The sequence below is a fragment of the Nomascus leucogenys genome, chromosome 9 (genome assembly GCF_006542625.1).
Source record: "Nomascus leucogenys isolate Asia chromosome 9, Asia_NLE_v1, whole genome shotgun sequence".
In the NCBI taxonomy this organism is placed as follows: domain Eukaryota; kingdom Metazoa; phylum Chordata; class Mammalia; order Primates; family Hylobatidae; genus Nomascus; species Nomascus leucogenys.
This window is the reverse complement of record NC_044389.1, coordinates 32,065,766-32,088,838: the sequence shown is the minus strand read 5'-3', so window position 1 is coordinate 32,088,838 and position 23,073 is coordinate 32,065,766. Positions and strand designations below refer to the sequence as shown.

At 42.8% G+C, this 23,073-nt stretch overlaps 2 protein-coding genes across 3 annotated transcripts in view; one reads left to right on the top strand and one right to left on the bottom strand.

Moving 5' to 3' along the window:
- The window catches only part of LAMC2 (laminin subunit gamma 2), a 59,157-nt gene extending 47,373 nt beyond the window's left edge, over nucleotides 1-11,784 (top strand). The window contains exons 15-23 of the mRNA XM_030818776.1: nucleotides 948-1,027; nucleotides 2,160-2,315; nucleotides 3,052-3,196; nucleotides 4,250-4,402; nucleotides 5,198-5,312; nucleotides 6,274-6,473; nucleotides 6,954-7,112; nucleotides 7,206-7,305; nucleotides 10,031-11,784. Coding sequence (XP_030674636.1) covers nucleotides 948-1,027; nucleotides 2,160-2,315; nucleotides 3,052-3,196; nucleotides 4,250-4,402; nucleotides 5,198-5,312; nucleotides 6,274-6,473; nucleotides 6,954-7,112; nucleotides 7,206-7,305; nucleotides 10,031-10,284 — 1,362 coding nt within the window. The 3' untranslated portion in view covers nucleotides 10,285-11,784. The remainder of the gene's footprint in view (nucleotides 1-947; nucleotides 1,028-2,159; nucleotides 2,316-3,051; nucleotides 3,197-4,249; nucleotides 4,403-5,197; nucleotides 5,313-6,273; nucleotides 6,474-6,953; nucleotides 7,113-7,205; nucleotides 7,306-10,030) is intronic.
- Nucleotides 11,785-14,878: 3,094 nt separating this feature from the next.
- Nucleotides 14,879-23,073, bottom strand: part of NMNAT2 (nicotinamide nucleotide adenylyltransferase 2) — a 178,393-nt gene continuing 170,198 nt past the window's right edge. For both annotated transcript variants that reach the window (XM_003264439.4, XM_003264440.4), the window contains exon 11: nucleotides 14,879-19,621. In XM_003264439.4, the coding sequence (XP_003264487.1) occupies nucleotides 19,519-19,621 (103 nt within the window). In that variant the 3' untranslated portion in view covers nucleotides 14,879-19,518. The remainder of the gene's footprint in view (nucleotides 19,622-23,073) is intronic.

The window sequence follows — 23,073 nt, the reverse complement described above, 5'->3', positions numbered from 1 at the left end:
ATGTAGTTTGTAATGTGCTAGGAGGGAGAGATTTGATTGAGCACTCTTCTATTTCTGAATAAAGAAGGTTATGGTAACAATAATATAAATGGATGGGTGGGAGATGAATAGAGGAAGTGGAATGATAATCAGATACTATAATGAGGAAGTCACATTAAAAATAATGTGTATTGTTTCCTTTATTACAAAAATGTTTTGTTGTAGAAAACAAAAATTCTCTATGATCCCATTACTATCAAATAACCACTGTTAAAACTTGGAATATATTCTACTGGACTTTAAATTCATATAAAAATATGTATTCATATATATTTTTATTTTTAATTTTTTTGGCTCCTAGCAGGAAAAGTATTTTTGTTTTACTTTGTTTGTTTGTTGTTTTGGATTTTTTTATGTATATACATTTTAATGCATCTATATCTGTATACAGACTTTTTTGAACTTGGATTTCTTTGTTCTTGTCTATACGTACTTTTTTTTTTTCGAGATGGAGTTTTGTTCTTGTTGCCCAAGCTGGAGTACAATGGTGCTATCTCGGCTCATTGCAACCTCCACCTCCCAGGTCCAGACGATTCTCCTGCCTCAGCCTCCCAAGTAGCTGGGATTAAAGGTGTGCACCACCATGTCTGGCTAATTATTGCATTTTTAGAAGGGACAGGGTTTCACCATGTTGGTCAGGCTGGTCTTGAACTCCTGACCTCAGGTGATTCACCCGCCCCAGCCTCCCAAAGTGCTGGGATTACAGGCATGAGCCACCACACCCGGCCTATACATACTTTTTAAAAATAGAATAATGGTGAATAGAGGCATGGTGTAAGTGTCAGGGTGTGGAACCCTGTGTGGCTAATGACAAGTGGTTCTGACAGGACAGATGCACCTGCTTAAGTTCCATGGCCAAGTGCAAAACCTTAACCGATTCGCCTTAACCGATTCTCCTTTTCCCACAGAACATTCCTGCCTCAGACCACTACGTGGGGCCAAATGGCTTTAAAAGTCTGGCTCAGGAGGCCACGAGATTAGCAGAAAGGTGAGCAGCATTAGAGGGCACCTCTGCTTCAAGCTGTCTCTGCGAGGCCAGACTTGAATAAGACTGTAGGGTATTAGGGACCCAAGCATCATATTTATTCTCTCCAGGCTCCTTTGCAGCCATTCCCTACCTTGAAACCAGTTTTTAACCAGTTGGCTTTTACTGTATGTAAGTGGCCACTGGGCAGGGTCATTTGGTAGGAGTTGGGGGTGAGGGTGTTTCTTTCCCACATTTCCCTATGACTCACAGTATGGCTGTGTTGTATGTCAGATGTGATTCCTCGGGCCACGTGAAATCAATCAGCCCTTGGAAGAGAAAGCTCTGCAGCTTTCAGGGACTCCCACACCAAGCCTGGGAACAAGTAGCAACGAGTTGTTTGTTAGCCTGTGGGGGCCAAGACTGCAAAGGGGGAACTTCCTCCTGAAAACCGGCTCTGCAGGGCCCCAGTGATAACACGCAGCTCCCTCCATCCTTGGCTCTGACTAGAAATCCTGTGGTGATTTAAGAGGTTTGCTGGTAGCGGTCTGCTCAGCAGGGTGGCAGGCTCTGTTAATCCCAAGTGGAATTCAGTCAGCGGAAGAGGGCTGATTTGTGTATTTGTAACATGAGCTGCCTCCTGAGCTCGCTGCTTTTTAATTTTGTTTCTTTGGGTTTTTTTAAAAAAAGCACTTTTTAGAACTAGGAGGAACCTAAAGTATCCAGGGAATTTTTGTAGACATGTTTTGTCCCCCTAGTGGTGGGCCCAGCTTAGGGCTGAAGCGAAAGTGCGTAGGGGTTGGATCCTGGGTGAAATAAGACCTAGAGGTTTCTTCCTGCAGCAGACAGCTTACAGATGCAGTGTTTTATCACCTCAGACTGCTCCCACCCATCTCCACCCTCCACCCCGCTCCAAGACTCCAATGATTATGCCATAAACGGAAAAGATCACTACAAGGTCTATGACATAAGGCGAATTCTCCAAAACACCTTCTGCTTCTTGACAGCACCTCTAATTCCATGTAATTTGGGTCAGTTCTGTAGGGTGTTTCTAAATCAAACCAGCTCCCGTACTCTTTGCTCTTCGTGTAACTGAACAACCTAAAGGAAGTCCTTTGCATGAAAACTCTTATTCTTTTGTTTTTAATCCTTTCAGCCACGTTGAGTCAGCCAGTAACATGGAGCAACTGACAAGGGAAACTGAGGACTATTCCAAACAAGCCCTCTCACTGGTGCGCAAGGCCCTGCATGAAGGAGGCGGAACCGGAAGCGATAGCCCCGACGGTGCTGTGGTGCAAGGGCTTGTGGAAAAGTACGTTCCTATGGGTCCTCCCGTGGCTCATTATACCTTGGATACTCCCAGGGCAAAATGCTAACTGTACTTGAGGGCCACCATGCTAGTTGTAAAAACATATTATTAATGATAATAAGAGGGCCGAAATCATGGGAGTTTTACTTTGGGGAAAAGCAGATATTTTTAAGACTGGAAGAAAGAAAGATTGGTTAGTCTAAATAAAATTTATGTTTTGATTGAGATTACAATACTTGGAGGTATGGTCACCCTCTGGTGTTTGAAGGGTGTGAGTAAACCCATCTGATGGCATGAGGAGATATAAAAATACAGAAATATATTTCTGTTATCAAGAAGTGGGGAACTTGGGATTGAATTTTTCTGACCCAACCTGTATAAATTAAAAGGCTTATGTTTAGTGGAGAGGGACAAGTATCTGATAAATAATTTTGTTTGGTTCTTCTGGTTATTCCAACTACATACTTTCAAGACAACAGGGTGAAATTTTGCTTTTGTTAAAAAAAAAGGGGGGGGGGTGGGTGTGGTGGCTCACTCTTGTAGTCCCAGCTACTTGGGAAGCTGAATTGGGAGGATTGCTTGAGCATGGGAGGATGAGGCTGCAGTGAGCTGTGATCACGCCACTGCACTCCAGCCTGGACAACAGAGTGAAACCCTGTCTCAAAAAAAAAAAAAAAAAAAGAATTCTCAAAGTCCTCTTTTTATTACCGCCCCCTCCCCACCCCACCCCCAACACCAGATTGGAGAAAACCAAGTCCCTGGCCCAGCAGTTGACAAGGGAGGCCACTCAAGCGGAAATTGAAGCAGATAGGTCTTATCAGCACAGTCTCCGCCTCCTGGATTCAGTGTCTCAGCTTCAGGGAGTCAATGGTCAGTCCTTTCAGGTGAGGGCATCTGGCCTGTGTGCTTGATATACAGGAGGGCTATAAATACTTTCTTTTCTGGGGGTGCCATAATATTGTTCAACCATTCAGCTTTTTCTCCATTTTGACCGTTTCTGTTTTAGAGTGGGAAGAGTATTTATCCTTCTCATTATCCATTTCCTTGTTCTTAAACCCCAATCCTAGTCTCTGGAAAGGATTTGACCCATGCTAAACCTATTACTGGATAAAAGTTTTATGTATCAGGCTGGGCGCGGTGGCTCACGCTTGTAATCCCAGCACTTTGGGAGGCCGAGGCGGGCGGATCACGAGGTCAGGAGATCAAGACCACGGTGAAACCCTGTCTCTATTAAAAATACAAAAAATTAGCCGGGCGTGGTGGCGGGCGCCTGTAGTCCCAGCTACTCGGAGAGGCTGAGGCAGGAGAATGGCATGAACCTGGGAGGCGGAGCTTGCAGTGAGCTGAGATTGCGCCACTGCACTCCAGCCTGGGCGACAGAGCGAGACTCCGTCTCAAAAAAAAAAAAAAAAAAAAAAAGTTTTATGTATTTTCCTTAGTTCTGGGGATTGTTGAAACCTGTGGGAAATTTTTATAAAGTTTTTTTTGTTTACACTTGAGTCCAACCTATAGTATATCTCTATGTATAGCCACTCTGAGATGATTTCTTCTCAAAAGTTTTGCATTGTTTCTGCCTTCAGTTCCTTTAACGATTCCAAACTTATTCGATTAAGAAGATTTTGTTTACTACCTACAGAAAAAAAATTCACAATCCCCATGGATATATGTTCCCATGAATATATAAACTAACATGTAAACATTTAAAAAATAATAAAGAACAGAGACAAAGCCTTTTTGACATTGAGGGGACCTGCTGCCTTACTTTCATTGGGCATACTGACTCATTTCTGTTAGGTTTTGGGCCTGGATGGCTAGTGACTATTTTCTTGGCTTCTTAAGGCTGTTGCTATTTTCAAACAATGGTGCCAGGTTCTAACAAGGCTGGTGTGGTAACTGGTAAGCAGAAGTCAGACTCCCTGGTTTCTTTGGGCTCACAGGTGGAAGAAGCAAAGAGGATCAAACAAAAAGCTGATTCACTCTCAAGCCTGGTGACCAGGCATATGGATGAGTTCAAGCGTACACAAAAGAATCTGGGAAACTGGGAAGAAGAAACACAGCAGCTCTTACAGAATGGAAAAAGTGGGAGAGAGGTATTCTTCTGTTAATTCATTCACTCAGTAAACATGTATTGAATGCCTACCATATGAATAAACATGGCAAGAAGAATAATCAAAAGTTCTCTGACCAGGTACAGTGGCTTATCCCTGTAATCCCCGCACTTTTGGAGGCCAAGCCAGGAGGATCACTTGAACTCAAGAGTTTGAGACCAGCGTAGGCAACGTAGTGAGGCCCCCATCTCTACAAAAAATAAAAAAATAGCTGGGCATGATGACACGTGCGTATAGTCCTAGCTACTTGAGAGGCTGAGGTGAGAGGATCACTTGAGCTCATGAGTTCGAGGCTGCAGTGAGCCATGATTACACCACTGTACTCCAGCCTGGGTGACAGAGCAAGACCCTGTTTCTGGAAAAATCAACAATGAAGGCACTGCTTATGGAAGAAGTAACAGTTGCAGAGATCTTGGTGTGATTAGCTCAGCTCCGCCCAGCGAGTCAGCCCTCAAACCTAGGAGTAGGACCTAGGCCTCTTGGGTCTAATTTTGGTCTAGCTCAGTCTACTACTTGGCTTCAGGAAATATATAGAGTTTAAAATTATGATTTATAAAACCGTTCCTGTCCCTGATGGTGGACTAGAGTTTCTCTATATGGAATGTGTTGTGGACTTATGAAGTTTGCTCTGTCCCAGATTGTAGAGGGGTTTGCTACAGCACCCCTAGACTCTGCAGTGAATCACAATGATCTGCTGTCATGAAGAGAAATGTGTTAGAGTGATTTTGCCAGCAGGAATGTACTTCCTCTAATCTCGTTCTGTCTGCCTTTTCACAGAAATCAGATCAGCTGCTTTCCCGTGCCAATCTTGCTAAAAGCAGAGCACAAGAAGCACTGAGTATGGGCAATGCCACTTTTTATGAAGTTGAGAGCATCCTTAAAAACCTCAGAGGTTAGTACTTCATGGTTCAGGTCACTTGAGTATTTTAAGGGTATAGCCATGACCAGTTTCCTTTGAATTCTCATATGTCTCTCTAAGTGGCAGGTATATTGGGATATTAATAGATCCTTAGTAAATATCTTTCTAAAGATATTCTTAATACATTAATATTTAATGTAGTAGTAATCATAGAGCTAGATGTCAGAAGCCTTGAGTTCTGATCTCTGCTGGGCCACCTGACCAGGCCAGACTAGCTGTGTGACCATAGGCAAGTCACGTAACCTTTCCAGAACCTAATATCTTCCTCTTTAAAGAGACAAGGTTAAACTATGTGATCTGTAAGTTCTCTCACAGATGCAACATACCACTACTATACAGACATTTTTCCTTTTCCTGTGTAGTCTGGTTGGTTCCAGTATGGAACTGATATGTTTCTTTGTGGTGATAACAGAGCAGCCTTTGTCACTGCATCTAGATCCCAGGAGATTTGGATTTGTGCCTTGCAAGGATTTCATTAAAATTTCAGGCTTCTTCACTAAAGCACAAAAGAGAAACATTCCCAAAATTTTGGAATTTTCTTCATGGAGAGTACTTCTCTACCCATTCAAACCTAACCCCAATTCTCACCATTGGAGCTTAGGGCTTAAAACTCTGGCTTGATGCTTTGGACTTCAAAGATTCTACCTGCTTCTGATGCACTCTGCAGTTTCAATACTCTTGCAGTGCTGTGGAACTCAGGGCAGGCTGCTTGTCGGTTTCTCTAAGCAACGGAATAATTATAACCCCTCCAATGCATCTTTTAAGATGCTTTCTCTTAGATAAGAAAGTTAATTCCAGCCGCAACTTCCCACACCCTCATCCCCAGTCAGTAATAACAGTCTTTCAGGAATTTTTCTTTACAACATCAGCCCCTTTCACTCATTTGTAAATTTGCTTTCATCTTCATGGCAGTTTTTTCTTTTCTTCATTTCAGAGTTTGACCTGCAGGTGGACAACAGAAAAGCAGAAGCTGAAGAAGCCATGAAGAGACTCTCCTACATCAGCCAGAAGGTTTCAGATGCCAGTGACAAGACCCAGCAAGCAGAAAGAGCCCTGGGGAGTGCTGCTGCTGATGCGCAGAGGGCAAAGAATGGGGCTGGGGAGGCCCTGGAAATCTCCAGTGAGATTGAAGAGGTAAAAAGAAATCGACATGTGTGTTGGTGCCAGTAGTACCAAACACAAGGGTGGTGTGGAGGGAAAGAGAGAATTGAGCTTATTTTAACCTCTGAGGCTCAGAGCCCTGTTGTGGCCCATGGCAGCCCAGATTAAAAGACTACGGCAGCAAAGACGCATGACAGAGAATGATATTTTTTTGTCCTCTGGGTTTTCCCAAATGGTTCCTAACTCTGTGCAACATTTGGTGAGCGTTGAACTGAGAGGGAAGCAGTGTCTGGCTGCTGACCTTCCTAGTCCGTAAAAACATACCCCCAAATTAGCTTGTTTGAGGCAGAGCTTGGCAAAGGGTGTGTCCCTAAGTCTGATTCTCTCATTATTCATCTAACTTACTCCATCAGGGCCTGGCTGCAGCTGTATTTTTTCTATGGTTGTCTTTGGGATGTTTTTGTGCCTCACCCCTATCTCTCCTTCCGTCCCTGGCTCGTTTTCTTCTCCCAGGAGATTGGGAGTCTGAACTTGGAAGCCAATGTGACAGCAGATGGAGCCTTGGCCATGGAAAAGGGACTGGCCTCTCTGAAGAGTGAGATGAGGGAAGTGGAAGGAGAGCTGGAAATGAAGGAGCTGGAGTTTGACACGAATATGGATGCAGTACAGATGGTGAGTTCCTGTTGCTTTCCACGGGAGATCCCTTTCAACTTGCCAACATGGAGAATATCTTTTCAAGGCTGGTTTGTGCTTATTTGTCCTCAGGTGATTACAGAAGCCCAGAGGCTTGATACCAGAGCCAAGAACATTGGGGTTACAATCCAAGACACACTCAACACATTGGACGGCCTCCTGCATCTGATGGGTATGTGAAGTACCCACAGCCTTCCAGCTCCATGCTCCAGGGCTTTGCTCCAGAACACTCGCTATACCTAGCCCCAGTGAAGGGGAATCTCAGCTTTCCTTAAGGAGATCAGTAAATGTGCTTTGTTTCCAGGCCCAGATACTTTGGGCAGGTTCCCTTACATTTACTGGACCCTGTTTTACGATTGCTAAGATGGGTCACTGAACATCTATTGCACTTGGGGGTAAAGGTCTGTGGGCCAAAGAACGGGTATATACAAGCAACTTCACAGAACATGAGACAGCTTGGGAATCCTGCTAAGGAATCTGGCCTGGGCCCTGAGAAGCCAGTGGACAGTTTTAAGCAGAAGAATAACATCACCACTGTATATTTCAGAAAGATCACTAGGGCAGCCAAATGGAGAAAAGCTTGAAGTGGGGGTTAGAGAGAAGGCAGGTTGAGACCACTTAAGATATTGTTGAAATAATTTAGGAGATAAATGACAGGATCCTACTCTAAGGCAGTAGAATGGTGGCTGGGAAGATGTGAAGGAAGATTTTCCCAGTCTGTGAAGTCAAGAATCACTTGCCGGCTGGGTATGGTGGCTCACGCCTGTAATCCTAGCACTTTGGGAGACTGAAGCGGGTGGATCACCCAAGGTCAGGAGTTCAAGACCAGCCTGGCCAACATGGTGAAACCCTGTCTCTACTAAAAGTACAAAAATTAGCTGGATATGGTGGTGGAAGCCTGTAATCCCAGCTATTCGGGAGTCTGAGGCAGGAGAATCGCTTGAACCTGGGAGGCGGAGATTGCAGTGAGCCAAGATTGCACCACTGCACTCCAGCCTGGGGAACAGAGCAAGACTGTCTCAAAAAAAAAAAGGAAAAATAAAAAAGAATCACTTGCTGATTTTACATTTGTTCCTCCCCAAACCAAAGTTATACCTTGATATAACCAGTGGGAGGAACTTGAGCTGCTTGGGTAAATAACCCAGAAGAAATGTGATGAGAGTAGGCCTGTGAGATAATTTTAGCAAGAGCTGATGGCACGATGTGGAAGAAAATCAGGTTTCCCTACAGAATCACTCCCAAAAGAAAACTTATTTTGGTTAAATATCTGGATTTAGGTAGAGCTGATATCAAACCCTCATTTGGTCTGTTTTATGAAGCTTGGACTGCAGCAGACGTGGAACTAGAGATTCGTCACAGATTCCAGTAACATTTAGGAAAAGGTTTGGCTCTGCTATTCCAGTTCAGTAGAACAACTTTGAAACTGGATTTTTCTGTAGGGTGTCATCATCACCCTGAGAGGCCAATATCATCTGTGTTGTTATAGTCTTGGGTCTGCTTTGTGATCCAATGAACCCAAAAGAGTAAACTGCTCTCAAAGGATTGAGGAAAAAAAAAAAAAAACAAAAAACCTCCCCAATTGAGACTTTAGCAGCGTTGTTTAGTGTTCTAAAAAAAAAGGCAATGAAACTAATTAGACCTGTAAAGAGAATATGAGAGAGTAGGGAGAGCAGGGTAGATGGGAGCTATTAAACATTTACCATGTGTCACATGTTTTCATGGTGTAATATCAGTTGTCTTGTAAAAGTCCTGTATGGTGGGTTTTATCATTTTTATTATTTTATTTCATGAAAGATTGAACTGAGGCTCAGAGGTTAATAATGCCCCACAGGTCACGTAGTAAATTGCAGAGGCAGGATCCAAACTGAGATCTTTTTGCCTCCAATGCTCGTGTTCTTTTCTAGTAACTCATGCCACCTTCCCATAGACAAGGTTATTTTGTTCCCAAGCTTACTTAACTTCCTCTGTGTGTCATAAAATCCTAAATTCCTAAGTTCTCCCTGACCCCAAGTGAAAGATCCATTTGGATCAACATTTTTGTTACAGTATTGTTTCTACTCTGTGCACTCTCTTAAGTCCTAGGACAATAAGAGATTAATTGTTCTAGGTATAATAAACTCATGCAGTCAAATACTATCACTTCAGCTCAGATATGTGAGGCAACTTGACCTTGAGTTCGAATTGACCAAGGCCACTCCAACCTATTTGAACTAAATGGGTCTGGCCAGGTGCCCTTCATACTGACATTTAGTTTTAGATAGTGTATGGGTAACACATACCTGAACAAATGTGATTTTATTTTAAATTGGAAATAAAATAACATCTAGTCAGATGACTGCTGTTTCAAGGTGGAATGATGTCTGACATCAATTTCTAGCAGCTGGAATCCATTCCCCAAATGGCAAAGCATACCTTGGCCTCTATAACCCTGAAGCTCAGCCAGTTTCTTAAGGTCTTCTAATAGAAAACAGCAAGATATTTCTTAAAGGTGGTTCGGAAAGCATAATTTGGAGTTGATTCTAATCCTAGCAGTGACCTATGATAGGCAAATGCCTTGGATAGTGCTCAGTCCCCTATGACCTTCAGTCCTCTTTTTTCTTTTTTCAGAGCATAAACTATTGACCTTAACACGAAAGGAAAACTCCAGACATCATGTTGCTGAACTAGATAGCTCAGAGTCTTGAACAGGGTTGTTCATAGCCCAGTAACTAGGCTGGCCCTCTCAGAACTCTTTCTAGATGATTTCTAATTTAAAATAAGCTTTAAAATTCATGGTATACTATTTGCTGTAGGCAAGTGGAAATGGGAATTAGTTATGGGTATAGAAGGGCACTCGTGTTCAAGGAGATCTAACTACAGCTTTTCTATGTTAACTCGTGTCTCATTCCTTGAAATAGACCAGCCTGTCAGTGTAGATGAAGAGGGGCTGATCTTATTGGAGCAGAAGCTTTCCCGAGCCAAGACCCAGATCAGCAGCCAACTGCGGCCCATGATGTCAGAGCTGGAAGAGAGGGCACGTCGGCAGAGGGGCCACCTCCATTTGCTGGAGACAAGCATAGATGGGATTCTGGCTGATGTGAAGAACTTGGAGAACATTAGGGACAACCTGCCACCAGGCTGCTACAATACCCAGGCTCTTGAGCAACAGTGAAACTGCCATAAAGATTTCTCAACTGAGGTTCTTGGGATACAGATCTCAGGGCTCGGGAGCCATGTCATGTGGGTGGGTGGGATGGGGACATTTGAACATGTTTAATGGGTATGCTCAGGTCAACTGACCTGACCCCATTCCTGATCCCGTGGCCAGGAGGTTGTCTTATTGCACCATACTCCTTGCTTCCTGATGCTGGGCAATGAGGCAGATAGCACTGGGTGTGAGATTGACCAAGGATCTGGACCCCAAAGAATAGACTGGATGGAAGGACAAACTGCACAGGCAGATGTTTGCCTCAGAATAGTCGTAAATGGAGTCCCAGAATTTGGACAAGTGCTGTTGGGTTATAGTCAACTTATTCTTTGAGTAATGCGACTAAAAGAAAAAACTTTGACTTTGCCCAGGCATGAAATTCTTCCTAATGTCAGAACAGAGTGCAACCCAGTCACACTGTGGCCAGTAAAATACTATTGCCTCATATTGTCTTCTGCAAGCTTCTTGCTGATCAGAGTTTCCCCTACTTACAACCCAGCCTGTGAACATGTTCTCCACTTTCAAGCTGGAAGAAGTGAGCAGTGTTGGAGTGAGGACCTGTAAGCCAGGACCATTTGGAGCAATGGTGCTTGCTGGTGCCTGCCACCTTCAAGCTCTGGACCTGGGCGTGACATCCTTTCTTTTAATGATGCCATGGCAACTTAGAGATTGCATTTTTATTAAAGCATTTCCTACCAGCAAAGCAAATGTTGGGAAGGTATTTACTTTTTCGGTTTCAAAGTGATAGAAAAGTGTGGCTTGGGCATTGAAAGAGGTAAAATTCTCTAGATTTATTAGTCCTAATTCAATCCTACTTTTCAAACACCAAAAGTGATATGCATCAATGTATTTTATCTTATTTTCTCAATCTCCTCTCTCTTTCCTCCACTCATAATAAGAGAATGTTCCTACTCACACTTCAGCTGGGTCACATCCATCCCTCCATTCATCCTTCCATCCATCTTTCCATCCATTACCTCCATCCATCCTTCCAACATATATTTATTGAGTACCTACTGTGTGCCAGGGGCTGGTGGGACAGTGTTGACATAGTCTCTGCCCTCATAGAGTTGATTGTCTAGTGAGGAAGACAAGCATTTTTAAAAAATAAACTTAAACTTACAAACCTTGTCTGTCACAAGTGATATTTATTGCAATAACGGCTTGGTTTGCAACCTCTTTGCTCAACAGAGCGTATGTTGCAAGACCCTCCCATGGGGGCACTTGAATTTTGGCAAAGCTGACAGAGCTCTGGGTTGTGCACATTTCTTTGCATTCCAGCTGTCACTCTGCGCCTTTCTACAACTGATTGCAACAGACTATAGAGTCATGATAACACCATTGGGAATTCCTGGAGAAACCAGAGGCACTTCCACCTCAGCTGGGAAGACTATGGTGCTGCCTTGCTTCTGTATTTCCTTGGATTTTCCTGAAAGTGTTTTTAAATAAAGAACAATTGTTAGATGCTTGGGGTCAGTTTCTGATTTACTAAACTCTAAGCCTATGATGGTACCAAAGCAATGGAAATGAAAATGCCACAGAAATGGCATAGGTCCTAGAGTTAGCATCTTCAGTTCCCACTACTGAGCATCTTACTTTGCCCTTTCCAACCATATGGGATTGATGATGCTGTCAATGAGATTTTTATGAGGTTTAACTGATGCTGTCTCCTAAGCATAAAACTTTATTTCTAGAACAATTCAAGCTGGGTGGAGGGAGGGGGGGATGTAGTTAATATTCTTATCTTTTTCATCAGCTATAAAATGAAGGTAAAATTAATAGTTTGTGGTGCATATATCATGCTTTTTAAGAAGTTAAAATGTACTAAATTAAGATCTTGAATTGGTCATCTATGCAAGTGGCTGAGAAAACAATTCTGCTTCTGTCCATTGACCCTCAAATTCTGATAGGTCTGGTCACTTTGCTTTACCTTCTGTGAAAATGAATTTGTAATCTTGTCTTGGCATACCCAATTACACATTCTACAGATCTCTTGCTATAATTAACAACCACTGCCCAGACTCCACAGTCATTTCAGAGGCCCTGCCATTTACAACATGTGACTTCTAAGGTTGCCTGGGGGATGGAGGGTTGTGGCCATTCCAGCTGGTTGTCACCAGCTGATGGAAAGGGAAAAGAACATGGAGGAAGGAGACACAGGAAGGCCAGGCTTGGGAGGGCCTCATGTGCTATGGTCCAAAACCCAGCAAAACGATCACATCTACCATGCAAAGAGGTCTGGAAGATGTAGTCCTTTGTTAGGAAGCCACTTCACAGTGACAATTCTACATTGTGAAAGGAGAAAATGCATTGTCGGTGATTGGCTGTCTCTTCCAAGTGTAAGATCAGACAGTACATGTTCTAGGAAACTTGGTGAAGGATCCCATTAGTTAATAACCATGATATGTGTAATCATATAAGGATTCCTCAATGGAATAGATTGTTTTAAAAGTTGTAAGAGGCTGGGCGTGGTGGCTCATGCCTATAATCCCAGCACTTTGGGAGGCCAAGATGGGTGGATCATGAGGTCAAGAGATTGAGACCATCCCGGCTAACATGGTGAAACCCCATCTCTACTAAAAATACAAAAAAATTAGCCGGGCATGGTGGCGGGCACTTGTAGTCCCAGCTACTTGGGAGGCTGAGGCAGGAGAAAGGCATGAACCTGGGAGGTGGAGCTTGCAGTGAGCCAAGATCACGCCACTGCACTCCAGCCTGGGCAACAGAAAGAGACTCTGCCTCAAAAAAAAAAAGAAAAAAAAAAGTCGTAAGGCTATCTTCCCTGACAAATGGGAGATGATACCTGAGTAGAGGTGGGATGGGGAATAGAAAAATGACTTATGGGACTTCCCTTGGTGTACAAATAATTCTCTCATTTCTAAGGACCTGAAAAGTTATCCCTAAGAAGAGAGAAGGGGATGTGGCTTCCCCAGGATCTAGCCTCATGTTGTCAGTCCTTAACCTGACCCTGCCAAGATAAGGAAGCTTTCCTTCTGATTTTTCATCAGTATTAGTAGTTCATAGTGAAAGCTTTCTTGCACTTCTCCTCTGAGAGTTTATGGTTAATTATGCTGTTGGTAAGCTATTACAAATGTCATCATCTACTTTAGCTGTTAGGGACCTCTGTTTGGAGAGAGGGTTGGAAATGAAACTGCCCATAGACTATAACTTCTTAGCAGGTGTATTTCTGGTCTTCTCCAAGGATGTGGTTTCTTTTCAGTACTCTCCAGTACTTCTCTCAGACTCTTGAGAGGCTGGAGAAAAGGATAAGAAGATGCTTAGTAATATTCAATGTTTTGAACAAGTCTCAAGGACCAGGAATATGTTTATTGTGTCTTCTTTTAATGTTTTGCATGGTAATGGGAATGTTACAGATTATTGCTATGGTTCAATTTTCCCACCTGGAGAACACAGATTAGAATTTTTCTCTCCTTTCTTCCTACTATTGGCTACATGGAACTTTCTAGGAAATCCGAAGATCTAAAGCTTATATATAGGTCATAAGGGAAGAAATGTGTATGTGCACATATGTTAATTCATATTTAGTGTATATATTTTATAAGTTAGAAAGTTAAACCAGTGTTTATATTTCACTTTAAATGAGCTCTTGGCTGAACGCTGTGGCTCACGCCTGTAATCCCAGCACTTTGGGAGGCCGAGACATGCAGACCACCTGAGGTCTGGAGTTTGAGACCAGCCTGGCCAACATGGCAAAACCCTGTCTCTACTAAAAATACAAAAATCAGCTGCGCATGGTGGCAGGTGCCTGTAATCCCAGTTACTCTAGAGCCTGAGGCAGGAGAATTACTTGAACCCAGGAGGCTGATATTGCAGTGAACCGAGATCGCGCCATTGCACTCCAGTGTGGGCGACAAGAACAAAACTCTGTCTCAAAACAAAACAAAACAAAACAAAACAAACAAAAAAACCCAAAGCAAATAAATGAGATTTCATCATTATGTACTCTCAGGACAAGGAAAAAAAGGCAGTGTTCAGCTTTGTGAACGAAATAGCAAATGTAAACATGAGTGATCAATTTACAAGCATATCAAGCATCATTATGATGTGCCATGAAACCCACATGGATGCACACAAAGCTGCCACATCTCAATTTTAAGCCAAAAAAAAAAAAAGAAAAAAAATACTAAGAACCCCAAGAACCAAATGATTCGTTTAAAAAATGAATCTGATAAACAAACGGCTAACCCTTCAATGAGCTGGCCTAATAGGGAATTGCTGTTTCACCTTCTGAATCATATCTGATAATTAGCTAACGGCAATCACCGTTCACACCTAACCCAATACAGGGTGTGTGATATGACTGAAGGTGAAATAAGAACTGATAACCACAGCAGGATTGAACAGTTAACAAATTGTTCACTTTTGCTTGTTTACATTGCCAAAGCAAATTGCGAGTTTAACAAGTTCTGTTTTAGTTAAGATCTTTCAAGCTAAAAAGTTGTTCAAGTTTTTCATTTTCACAAGTATAATTTTATTTCATAAAGTACTAATTTCATTGAGGAGCCAAAGTTAACCAACACTGGACTATGCAAATTAATCAAGATCTAAGATTTAATGTTTCAAAACTAAGAAAACGGAGATACAATTTACAAATTTGCTAATTATTCTTCCCTTTGTCATCCTTGGATGTGGCTGTACATACTTTTATATTACACATGTGGCATCAGCTGAACCAGGCAGGAAACCACTTGTTCTAAGTACATTTTTACAACTGTTGTCTCCTGTCAAGTAAAATTATGAAAAAAAGTGATTAATGCTGCAACTCACAAAGTTCTTGACCAAGACACAAGACTCTTGTAGCATTGTCTTATTTATTAACATAATTGAAACATTTTGCATAAAACTCTTGCCCATGACTATTCTAGCAACAAAACTGTACTCAAAATATTTCACTGTGAAATGGTATTGCAACTTGAATATCATTTTTTATTAATGAATTGATTTCCATAAAGCAAATCTTACTCTTAAAATGGCAGATTATGTGATCAAAAAGCGATTCAAAAAAGCTTCCCCCTCCCCACGCCAACCCTCAAGACAATGTGGATCCAGCTGAATCCTCAGCCCTGGGACTAGACTAAGGTTGAGGGAAAGAGCCATGAACTCATTCCTAACCAGAACAGGCTAATAGGACACTCCAAACTCACACTGCAAAAAGACCACATGAACAGTGGAGTGTGCTGGGCAGCTATAAGATGGTGCAGACTGGATGAATTTGGCAGAGCATATTCATCACCATTACTACAATGCTATTCCTAAGGTGTCCTAATTGTATGAGCTACAAAATCCGTCCCTGTTTCCATTCTTCCCGTCTCACCTGTTGGCCCTCCTGCAGTAGGTAGCCTTGGGAGAGATCCTGAGCTTTTCATATTCTACTGTTTTATTTTTGCATTACTGTTTGGATGAGTAAAATGTAATAACATGCTTCTCTCTCTTAGTCCCCTAAAAGAGTGTGAGTGTGTGTGTGTGTGTGTGTGTGTGTGTCAGTTTGGGGAGAGTAGAATTGGGCTGTTAAGTACAAGTTGTTTCTCCCTGTAATTCTCTGCCTTTTGCTGTAGTTCAATTATTATTGAGTCTCACTTTCTACTTAATTTGAACAGCAAGTTCTTTAATTCTTTCTGAGAAGCTGGAGCTTGAAACTAGAGAACATCGTTGAAAGGCTGGCCAAGCTGAGACAGGAAGAACGGCATCTCTAGAAGCTCTAGCTCTGGGTTTCAGGCACTTCAGTAAGAGACTTTACCCCTTTTTCCTATGTACATTCAAGGAAAATGAAAGCAAGAAGGCTCTAGAGGCTACCTTGGGTTGGGGATGTGTGACTGAGGTACCCGCTAGCAGCACAGCCCTCCCAGAGGACCATTCCTTAAGGACAGAGTTATTGACAAAAAGGGTTTTCCTTCTGCCTGTTCTTACTTCAGCCACTTTCAGAAAAATGGGAGAGACAAATATTTTGCTGGTGGGCAGGAAACAAAGCTCCAGACCCCTCTGGACACGATTGTTCCAGTCCATGCCTTTCTCACAACCTCTGAGCCATGCTTTGGATTTGGCTTTGCAGGAAGGAACGGAACAGGACCCCAGAGGCAAAGTCAGGGCTTATCCTGGTTATCCTGATGGCACCTGGGGCACCACTTCAGACTCTGAATCATCTTTCTGGTATTGACTGTGGCTGAGTCACGGTCACAATGTCCTGTCCTGGATTCAGTTGTGCTGTGACCTTCCCCTAGCAAATGAAGAGTAGGGCGTGTGTGTGTGTGTTTGCGGGGTGGGGAGTGCGGCAATGGGAATGGACGATTCTATTCAAAAGAAGATTCACTTTCTCTTTATATTAAATAGGAAACCTGTTTTTAGTACAGCGCCTGTAATCCACAAAGATAAGATCTGCCCCACTTCATTCCTAGAAATCTACTTCTATGGCACCTGTTCTTTGTCTTAATTCATCTCACTTTCCTTCCCCACTCCCACATGCCTTCTGACTGCATGCTGAGAGTGCAGAACCAGCCTCATTCCTTCTCATGGGCTGTAGATCAAATGGGGCTTGACCAGAGCAGAGTGACAGAGTGGACCAAAGAAACAAAAGAAATCGAGCCTTCCTCAGGTCTGCTCACGTGGGTCGCATAAATTCCATCCATAACTCCAAGTCCTTAAACAAGCCATGTTTCCCCAGGAAATTCAGGCACCTGTTTTCCTTTGTTTCATTTCCTGGCTTATGACTGTTCTTCCTGGACAAGGCTGTTCCATCTTTCGCTCTCCAGCAATAGAATCATCCTGAGCACTCTCTGGGTCTTCCTTCACCTTCCACAAAGCAATTCTTTCTTGGATTGATGGAGTCGGTTTCTGGGATTTCTTCCATGCTGCTGAGATCTCTTTATTTCTAAAGGAAACCTAACAGTGGCCTTCCTTACTATCACACCCTCCCCTGGGACTGGCATTACCATCCTATGTGTGGGGAGCACCTGGGACAGATATAATTTAAAAGAAAGATGCCAGGGTAAGGCTTGGGAAGTGTAGAAATCACATGGGTACCTGGTCAGCAACATGAGGAAACGGAGGGTGTGGTGTGACGGCCTAGGGGTCAGGGAAACAATATCTTGTCGGCCCTACACCTGCTGGCTGACCTGGACCAGCCATTTAATCCCATGGGCCTCTGCTCCCAGGGAGCAGAGGAAAGTGTTGGACGAACTGAACTCCAAAGTTTTTTTCAGTTTATTATTTCATGATCCCTAGTTAAACACTGATACCCAAAAATAGGATTTTCCTTCCTTCCTCTGAAGATTATTTCAAAAAATCCAAGAGGAATAACAGACTTTCTGGATGCTGCTCTACCATATTCTTCTGTTAAATCAAGTTCCTTTTCCTGCAATTGAAGGATGTCGCAGATGTGAAATGTGTGGTAAAGAACATTTTCTTTGCTTTCAGGTCTCACCTGGCCCCTTCTGGCCGTAGCTGGTACTAGATTTTGATAAAAGTATCCTAATACTCTGGGACTATTTCTCAAAGACCAGAATCCCAAGAGCCAGAGACTGGATGAGAGACACAAAGCACAACACAGCAATTTCCTTATGGATCTCCAAGCAGGACACGCATGAGACCCCAGTAACCAGAAGGAAAGCTGGCAAAACTGTCTGCAGGAGCAGAGAGGAAGGTAGAAAATTAGAGAAAAAAGGAGTGAAACAACTTAGTGGCTCCTGACCCCTCCCAGATCTCCCTTCTGAGAACCCACTGTCCTATTAGGGAGATTTTCTCAGACAGTTCCTGCAGCTCCCGGGCTCTGCAGGGGCTAGAACCAACCACAGAAACAAGACCAAGGCACTGCTTCTCAAGAAGAAACTGACCTCATGCGCTGTCTGAGTTACCTCAGCTAGAGAGGGTGAAAATCATCAGCTATCATCAGGGCAACAAATTGCTTTCTCCTAGTTCATCCTGGACTTACAATATGAAAGAGACATTTCCCAGCCCAACAGACAATACATAATTCCAATTAGCAAAGACTTCCAGGGTTGAGTGGACTCCTAGTGTTTTTTTGTTTTGTTTTGTTTTGTTTTTTTATGACATGACTGCACGATCTGGATCTGGTCCTGCCTATGTGATTCTTCTCAGATTCAGGAATGTGTCTAAGCATGGCCTCCAAAGGTCCCTTGGAAACCCCTGGCTGGTAGGGAACCCGCACTGTGCCATCAGCTACAGCCCACATAAGTAAATGAACAGATGCCACCAGGAAATGAGGATGGACTGGCTCTGTGTGATCATAAGCTCAGAGCATCAGGGAAATGGTCATTTGAAACTAAGAAAACAGATTCAAATTATTCTGAGAAAACCGACTATTCCCAGACTTGCGTCCCAGGTTTCACAACCCGAAAATCTCACTCCTGATCAAAGGTTGCTGCTGCTGCTGCTACTGCTATGTGTGTGTGTGTATGTGCGTGCGCGGGTGCGCACGCATGTGTGCGTGTGTGTGTGTGTGCGTGTGTGTGGTGCTGAAGAAGTGGAGGTTGCTTGGCCTTCTCTACTGGGTGTGGCCCTGATGCACTCACTGAGTTGAGTGCTGAGGCTGGCTACAATGTCCTATCAGAGGGGAAGTAATATCACAGGAGCACATCAAGACTACAAACATAAAGAACCATGGACACTGATTTCATCCAAGTTCTACAGGGAGTGAACAAATAAAAATAAATAAACAAAAGAAAGAAAAGAAAAATAGCCCTTTGTAGTAAAGGGCATGCTGGGAAGGCGAGAGCCAGAGCCGCCTCCCCAGAGCATGCTGGGAGGAGGGGCACCAGAGCCGCCTCTCTAGAGCATGCTGGGAGGATGGGCACCAGAGCCGCCTCCCCAGAGCATGCTGGGAGAATGGGCACCAGAGCCGCCTCTCTAGAGCATGCTGGGAGACGGACACCAGTACATCTCCAAGGACTGCACTTCCCCCAACTCCCACCCCATTCCCTCACCCACCCCCAACCCGGAGACTAGAGGAAAGTCTGTCCAAAGATGACTGTGGAATAGGGAATGCCATGGTTCTCTGCAGGTCCCCCACACTATGGGGGGTTAAGTCAGCAAGTAGGGAAAACAGTCAAGACGAGGAGATGGAGAAACAGAGAGGCAGGAGAGAAACAGGGGGCTGACAAAGATGGAGGGGCCATTGTGTTGCCGGAGGACGAGGGGAGAGTGGAGCCGAGCACTGTGTAGCTGCTAGCCGGAGGCATTGATGTACAGCTGGCTTTTGAGGATGTAGTCGATGACCGGCTGGGACAGGTAATCCACAACATGGCCGTCCCCATGCTGCAGGGCCAGCCTGCACAAGAAGAGGTGACAATCAGATGGACATCCACACCCAAAGCAAGCCAGGAGGACTGGCATGCCCCTGTCTCCCCAGCACCCCATTTGTAGCCTTTTCTCAGGTTGAGTAAATGGTTCTGTATTAGGAAAAGCCCTCTTGCCTCCACAACTCCTTCCCCACCTTGGTGACATCATTCATCGTGGTTCTGCCACTTCCTAGGTGAGAGGCCTTGGGTAAGTTATTTAAGCCCCTCTGTTCTTCAGTTTTTTTCCTGTAAAATGAGGGTAATATCTGGGCCCCTCTCATTTAGTTATTCAAAGGATTAAATGAGTCATTATGCAAAGCACTTAGAAGAGTGCCAGACACACAGTGGGCATCTAATGTATTCACTATTCTTTTTTCTCAAATAAATTGTATTATGTATATTTAAGTCATACAATCTGATGTTGTAAGATACACATATAGTATCATCATATAATATAGTACATTATCTATGTTAATTACACATTTATTATATATTTTATAATTTATATATTATACTATATTAATTATTTATATAACAGTGTTAATATTATATTATATTATTTATATAAGAAGTGTTAATATTGTATTATTTATATAATATAGTTTAATGGTTACTGTAGTGGAACAAATTAATATTACTATATCCATCATCTCACTCAGATACGTATTTGTTCTTCTTGTGGCGAGAATAGCTATAATCTACTAATTTAGCAAAACCCCTAAATATAATACACTATTATTAGCTGTCATCCTCATGTCACACGTTAGATCTTCCAACTTGTTTGTCCTACATATTTGCTACTTTGTATCCTTTGACCTGTATCTCCCCACTTTCTGCCTGCTTGACCCTGGTAATCATGCTTTATTCTCTCTCCACACTTGACCCTGGTAATCATGCTTTATTCTCTATCTGTATGTTTAAGATTCCATATATATTCCTACATATTTGCTACTTTGTATCCTTTGATCTATATCTCCCCACTTTCTGCCCTCCACACTTGACCCTGGTAATCATTGTTTTATTCTCTATCTGTGTATTTAAGATTCCACATGTAAGTGAAATCATGCAATATTTTTCTTTCTGTGTCTGGCTTATGTCACTTGGCAGAATGTCTTCTAGGTCTAGCCAAGTTGTGGCAAGTGGTAGGATCTCCTTTTTTAAGTCGAATAATGTTCCACTTCCGTGTGTGTGTGTGTAAGAACACATTTCTTTATCTATTCATCCATTGATGGTCATCTTGGTTGTTTCCACATCTTGGCTACTGTGAATAATGCTACAACGAACTTGGAAATGCAGATATCTTTACAAGGTGGTGATTTCATTTCCTTTGGGTATATACCCAGAAGAGGGATTGCTGGATCCTATGGCAGTTCCATTTTTAATCTCTTTAGGAACCTCTATTCTGTTTTCTATAATGGTTGTACCAATCTACATTCCCACCAACAGTGTACAAGGGTTCCCTTTCTCCACACCCTCATCAACATTTGTTATCTCTTGTCTTTTTGATAATAGCTATTCTAATAGGTGTGAGGTAGAATCTCATAATGCCCTCAATTTGTATTTCCCTGGTCATTAGTGATGTTGAGCATCTTTTTATGCACCTGTTAGCAATTTTTATGTCATCTCTGGAGAGATGTCTACTCAAATCCTCTGGTGTTTTGTTTGTTTGTTTGTTTGTTTGTTTGTTTTTTGAGAGAGACAGGGTCTCACTCTGTTGCCCAGGCTGGAGTGCAGTAGTGAGTCATGGCTTACTGGAGCCTCAAACTGCTGGGCTCAAGCAATCCTCCTGCCTCAGCCTCAAGCAGCTAGGACTTCAGGCACATGCTACCATGCCTGGCAAATTTTTTTTTGGTGGGAAGGGGTAAGGATAGAGACAGGGTCTCACTATGTCTGGAACTCCTGGCCTCAGGCAATCTTTCCACCTCAGCCTCCCAGCATTCTGGGATTATAGGTATGAGCCATCACACCCTGCCCCTTTGCCCAGTTTTTAGTTGAGTAATATGTTTTCTTGCTATTTGCTATTTTGAGTTGTGTAAGTTCTTTATAAATCTTGGATATTAATCCCTATCTGATATATGATTTGAAAATATTTTTTCTCAATCCATAGGTTGCCTTTTCATTTTGTTGGTTGTTTCCTTTGCTGCACAGAAGCTTTTTAGTTTGAAGTCCCATTTATTTATTTATTTGCTTTTGTAGCCTGTGCTTTCAGTGTGGCATCCAAGACATAATTGCCAAGACCAATGTCAAGGAGACTTTCTTCTATGTTTTCTTCTGTTTTTGTTTATTGTTTCAGGTCTTACACTTAGGTCCTTTATCCACTTTGAGCTGATTTTTGTGACTGGTGTAAGATAAGTTCCAATTTCATTCTTTTGAGTGTAGAAATCCAGTTTTTCCAGCACCATCTATTGAAGATACTATCCTCTCTTTATTGTGCTTTTTTGGTACCTTTGTCAAAAATCAGTTGACCATATATGTTTGAATTTATTTCTGGGCTCACTATTCTATTCCACTGCTCTATGTGTCTGCTTTTATGCCAGTACCATACTGTTTTGATTACTACAGCTTTGTAATATAATTTTAAATGAAGAAGTGTGATGCCTCCAACTTTTTTTTTCTCATAATTGCTTTGGCTATTCAGGGTCTTTTGCAGTTCTGAGCACATTTTAGGGTTGATTTTTCTGTTTCTGTGAAGTATGAATGCCCCTGTTGGGATTTTGATAGGGATTTCATTAAATCTTTATATTTCTTTAGGTAGCATGGACATTTTAGCAATATTATCTTTTCTGATCCATGAGCATGAAATACTTTTCATTTATTTGTGTTGTCTTCAATTTCTTTCATCCATGTTTTATATATACTCCAGCGTACAGATTTTTCACTTCCTTGGTTAAATTTATTTCTAAGGGTTTTTTTTTTTCAGACAGAGTCTCACTCTGTCACCCAGGCAGACATGCAATGCTGTGATCTTGACTCACTGCAACCTCAGCCTCCTGGGTTCAAGTGATTCTCCTGCCTCAGCCTCCTGAGTAGCTGTGATTACAGGCACAAGCCACCATGCCCAGCTAATTTTTGTATTTCTATTAGAGATAGGGTTTCACCATGTTGGCCAGACTGGTCTCTTAACTCCTGACCTCAAGTGATCCACCTGCCTCGGCCTCCCAAAGTGCTGGGATTATAGGTGTGAGCCACCGCGCCTGGCTGTCTAACTGCTATTGATAGTACTTCCAGTACTATGCTGAATGGAAGTGGGGATAGTGGGCATTCTTGCTTTATACCAGGTCTTAGAGGAGAAGCTTTCATTTTCTCCCCATTGATTATAATGTTAGCTGTGGGTTTTTAAAAAATAAATAAATAAATTGCCTTGCCGGGCGCGGCAGCTCACGCCTGTAATCCCAGCACTTTGGGAGGCTGAGGCAGGCAGATCATGAGGTCAGGAGTTTGA